This window comes from Chrysoperla carnea, chromosome 2 (assembly GCF_905475395.1).
Source record: "Chrysoperla carnea chromosome 2, inChrCarn1.1, whole genome shotgun sequence".
NCBI lineage: Eukaryota > Metazoa > Arthropoda > Insecta > Neuroptera > Chrysopidae > Chrysoperla > Chrysoperla carnea.
In genome coordinates this window covers 26,174,783-26,180,354 of record NC_058338.1, presented here as the reverse complement: position 1 = coordinate 26,180,354, position 5,572 = coordinate 26,174,783, and the positions used below count along the sequence as shown (strand labels likewise).

The 5,572-nt window shown below is 29.0% G+C and overlaps 1 protein-coding gene across 1 annotated transcript; it reads left to right on the top strand.

Annotated features, from left to right (window-relative positions):
• Nucleotides 1-493: 493 nt before the first annotated feature.
• Nucleotides 494-3,421, top strand: LOC123292585 (glutamate dehydrogenase, mitochondrial-like). Its single transcript, XM_044873297.1, has 3 exons — nt 494-932; nt 1,809-2,782; nt 3,084-3,421. The coding sequence occupies exons 1-3, from the start codon at nt 494-496 to the stop codon at nt 3,393-3,395; spliced, it is 1,725 nt and encodes a 574-aa protein (XP_044729232.1). The 3' UTR covers nt 3,396-3,421.
• Nucleotides 3,422-5,572: the final 2,151 nt, after the last annotated feature.

The window sequence follows — 5,572 nt, the reverse complement described above, 5'->3', positions numbered from 1 at the left end:
GACTGTAAATTTGAAAGTCATCAAATTACTAACATTGTTTAGTCAAAATATTTTTTCAAAACATGAATGGATTCAGCAAATGCTGACTTGAAAAAAAAAATTTTAAAACAAGAATTATTGGCCTATTTATAATCTCTTATCAGTTGCGAATAAGAGCTGATTTTAAGATGATTTTGAGTGTCATAATCAAATTCTTCGTCTCTTTAAGTTGACCGTCTTTGAATTTAACAACGTGTATTTGAAATTTAACTTTTTGAAACTTAACTGAAAAGAAATTTTTGAGTACAGAGTGGCAAAGGACTTCTGAAACATATTGTATAAAAAATACTTCTGATACCTGGTAACATTGTTATATTAACTGTCACCTTAAAATAATTTATTTTTTGGGTTTTTTATATGGGATCTGTTTAGCATTATATTTTTATGTATCAATTCAATTAATTGATTTGATTTTATATTTTTCAATTATTCTAAATTACAAAAAAGCAAGAAAATGGCATTTAATACGAAGTACGGAAATTTTAGAAGACTTTTAAAAATTCCCAATAGTTTTAATATTTATGATGTAACAAAAATAGTTAAGCGTAATAATGCTCATTTAATTGATTACTCAATGAAATCTTTATACGAGATTCCAGAGAATATTGTAAATAATTTTCACGTTGCAAACGCATCATTATGGGATAATATGTTGTACTACTTTCATAGTGGTGTACAAATATCTTATGGTGATATTATTCATGATTTAAGACAAGTACATCCACAACTAAATGAATTCAAAGCAACTAAAACTATTGAATCAATTATAAAATTATTGAGTTCATGTAAAAATGTTATTGAATTTACTTATCCAGTTGAAAAAGAAAATGGAAAAATTGATGTAATTAACGCGTACCGTGTTCAACATACATTGTACAAGGAGCCATGTATTGGTAAGATTTTTTTTTCTATATAGATTGGGGCTTGATTCCTGTTGCATCGTGAATTGGATTACTTATCAAACATCCAATTATCAAGGATATAAACTTATAGCTTGAGGAGTGTCAAAATTTCGGACGTATTACTGAACGTTTCCAATTATCGAATGTTACCATGGTCGATACTCTACTGTATTATACTGAATCGTGGATCAAAGGTCATACTAAACAACGATCAAGATAAAAATTGACTAAAAAAACTTAGACTTGAAATACTAAAACTCAAACATTAGCAAATTTTCCAGTAGTGGAACTATTTTTAATAGAAAACTACATTTACATCAGAGCATCAGAGCTACACTGGAGTAGCTAAATTGAAGGAACACATTTGCATACTATCTCTATATAAACTGCTAGATTTATTCTAGAGCTAGGTCTATCAAACGCTGTAGCTAGAAAGCTGTGGAGAGCTCTAAAACTAGAGTTAGAATCATCTACTCTTCAGATAGAAAGCTATACAGCTCTGTACGGTAAGAAATTTTTTGGTGGATATCACTATGTCAGTATCGGTGTGAACGCAATACTGTATCGGCGTTAACGTGTATACTGTGTGGATACGTTTTGGGAGCTTCCTGGAGTAGTATTTAACTTGAAATAAAATTAGAAGTAATATTTTATTCTTAGGATAAAATAAAATAGGGCATTCAGCTTTTTGAATGGAATGGCAGTCTCCATGGTTTGATAAGCCGCAGATGAATCATCGACTGTATGATGACATGTGGCCAACAAAAAGTTCTATTGTAGTGTCTTAACTCTTATTGAAGGAACGCTATATGATAAAAATGTAAATTGCTTTGTTTCCAATTATGACTAAAATATATTATTTCGCAGGTGGAGTTCGACTTTCTGAAAAACTGAGTGTTGCCGATTTAAAAGGCTTGGCAGCATTGATAACATTTCAAAATTCAAATTTAAATTTACCATTTGGTGGTTCTTTTGGTGGCATTGCAATAAACCCGTCAAATTATTGTACACGTGATTTACGACGAATTGTAACAACATACGCTATTGAATGTGCAAAACATGGTTTTCTAGATCCAGCAAAAGATGTATTTCAACCTGATTTGAATCTTACTTCACGTGAAATGAGTTGGATGACAGATTCATTTCAACAAACACTTGGCCATAATAATGTTAATTCATATGCTGCCGTATTAGGAAAACCAATGAATCGTAAAGGTTTACAAAATTATAATGAAGCTGCTGCTTATGCTGTATATTTTACAATCAGTAATTTATTAATGGATAATGAAAAGATGTCCGTATTAAATTTGACACCAAATTGGTCCGATAAAACATACGTAATACATGGATTTGGACGAGTAGGTCAAAGTATTGCACAATGTTTTTACAACACAGGTGCAAAATGTGTTGGAATACAAGAACGGGATGGTGTTGCAATTTTTAATTCTGAAGGATTGAATATACCGAATTTAATACAACATTATAAAGAACATAAAAGTATATTAGATTTTTCGGATGCACAGGAATACCAATCGGATGTTATTGGATATTGTGCTGATATATTGGTGTTAGCTGGTCCTCATAAAACTGTTCATTGTTTCAATGTGCAGTCGATCACATCGAAAATTATTGTAGAGGCAGCATTCTGTGCAATTACACCCACAGCACATAAAACATTAATGTCAAAGAACGCTATAATTTTGCCAGATATTCAAGTGGCTACTGGATGCCAAATTGCTGCTTATATGGAATATTTGAAAAATATTAATCACATTTCATTTGGACAAATTGGCAAAGAGCCTGTACGTTCACCTGACTTAATAAATGAAGAGGAAATGCAGGTAATTTAAAATTAATTTTTGTTTTATTTGTCTCTACAAAATTCCAAGAAAATGGAAAACTTTTACAATTTCCTTAATATCTATCTATCTATGAGTTTAAGACGATTTGGTACGCTCTATACGTGATCAATCGCCTAAGAAACGACCCCTAATCTTTTTGACTGAAACCATGAAAAATTACAATCTCTGATATCCAACGTTACCCCTTTAAGTTTTTTGTCTTGGTATGACAATTCCATTAATTTTAAAAGCTTAAGTACTATGGCTCCAATTGAAAACGAAAATAAAATTTTGTTTAAAGAGTGTAATTGCTGAAGCAACTGGCGAAACGATAATATCTCCAGAAGATGTTGTTACTGATAACGTTCAAAATTTTAATAAATTAAATAAAATGAGATTGAATTGTGATTTTAATGAAGGTGAAATTGTAAAAAATGTTATTGAAACCAATATTATTCGTACAATTGAAGAGACTAATGAAACCTGTGAAAAGTATGGTTTGGGTATGGATTTGAGGATGGCATGTTACGTAAGTGCAATTAAACGAATTGTTAATGCTTACATTGACACGGGTAAATTTGATAACTTCTTTTATGATGAACTTAAACATTAGTCTAATATTAAACTCTTCTCAATTATTCCTGTACTCATGAAACTGTCTTGTTTACGTCAAATGTATTTTAATTGAATAATAAAATTTTGTTGTGTTAAAATTAAGTCTTATCATTTTACCCTACCTCATCGTTTTTTATTTAAAAGCGTTTAAAAAAAACGCGTCTAATTGTCCAAAATATATATGTCCCAAAATAATTTATTTTGTGAAACGACGAGCTTTGGTAAACACAGTGCCTCAACCAAGGACATAATATTCCGTTCTCTACTAATAGTATATTATGCATTTCTCTGTTAATACTGTTCTTTTTATCGAGATCGTGTGTCGTTAACACTACAGTTTTTCATTTTGATGTATATTGACGTAACATCCTGTGTTTTACAGTTAAAAACTACACCAATTATATGAAAACTTTTAAACAGTACAATTTTTAATGACTAAGTTTGTACATATTTAATAAAAAAAATAGTAATTAAAAAACACGATGCATTTTGTTTTTACAAAACAGATCACGTTCAAATCAACTTCCGTCGAAAGTTACTTTAAAATAATAAATTTCCTTTTAGAAAATAAAGTTTTCTTTTTTTTCACGAGGAAAGATTTAAAAATTACTTAAGTTTTCTTGTATTTCAAATAATAAAGTATAAGTAATTGTAAATTACAATCCCTTGGGGAAATAATACATAAGGTATAGATATAGTGTTGTTTATTTGCAAATTATTATTTTTAATTTTAATATTCTATGCAATTGATATATTTCCAATAGAGCAGCGATACCTTGGAAGTTGGTAGGATTTAATGTCGGTGTGTTGAATGAAAGGACATAAACATAATAAAAAGTTAATAGGGGAATAATTATAATTACTGTATTTGAAATATATTAAATTACATATAAAGTTTCCTGTATTCAATACTGCAGGCATGATAAATTTAATTCTGTATGCAACGTTATTCACGGGGATGCAAAAAAGCTGGTAGTATTTGTACTGGATTTTACTGTTTCTGAGAATAATAATAAGGAATGTTTGTATCGATGATAGCAAATTGATTAAGATAGCTTTCGAAATTAGTTGCTCATGAGTTTTTAAATAAAGTAAGTTTGAACTATTTACAAAAAAACGCTCATATAGATACTACTTTATTTCCGTTCTCGTTATAAAGCGGCTTACTAACATATTGGTTAATTTCTACCCGATATGTTTGTTCGCCACAAATATAGTGCTTTTACCCCACAAATATGGTGCCTTTGTGATTCCAAGTCTTTAAGTGGTCTCGTGGAAGCAGTGCGGGTATTATTGTAATATAATAAAATTGAACATTAGGTTCTTTTACCCGAAAATAAATATTAATAAAACCAGTCAGCATTGTCCAATTTAAATAAAAAATCACACATTTCTTTTCTAAGTAACATATTTTCACTACAAATTAAAAACCGAAAATTGCAAGCTTGTTTTTATATGTGCTAAAAATGACAGGATAATATTTTATTTGAAAATTCGATTATTTATTTCGTGATCAGATGGAACAAGCTGATGTTTCAAAAACTTTTATTTTGACTATTTTGTGAAAATGTTTTTCTTTATTCAATCTAGATATTGTTAGAAAGAGGTAAGAAATGAGAAGGGGAAAGGAGCTATAGTGATTGAATGAGTAAAAAAGAATGAGAACAGGATGGTTGAGTTAACTGTACCAAAGATACCTTTTTTACATTGATGTCTGGAGTATGTATTCCGAATCGAAATTGATAAATTTAGTACAACACAGTATAAAAGCATAACGATATGAAAAAAGTTTACTTTTTTTTTTCTTTTCAAATAATATTTTTTTATTAATTTATTGGGTGGAAGTGGTGGTTGCTTTCTTTGGTTTATGTTAAGACTTTTTTTCTATGTATTATGTTTATTTATACTTGTTATGTTGTATTAACTTTATTTATTTATTTTGGTTTATTTTGATATAAAAAAAATTTAATAAAATTTTGTTCAGAATATTTTTAGAGGACAAATTTTTATTTGTGTGTTAAAGGTGATTATAAATTACGTTCATACGGAATTTTCTTTACTTTGTGTAAATCTTTCTTTCAATATTTACAATCAGCACTTCCACTAATTTACAAAAAATATTTTAAAATTTTCTAACATAATTTTGAGGTTTGTTAAAAACTAATTCAAATTTAC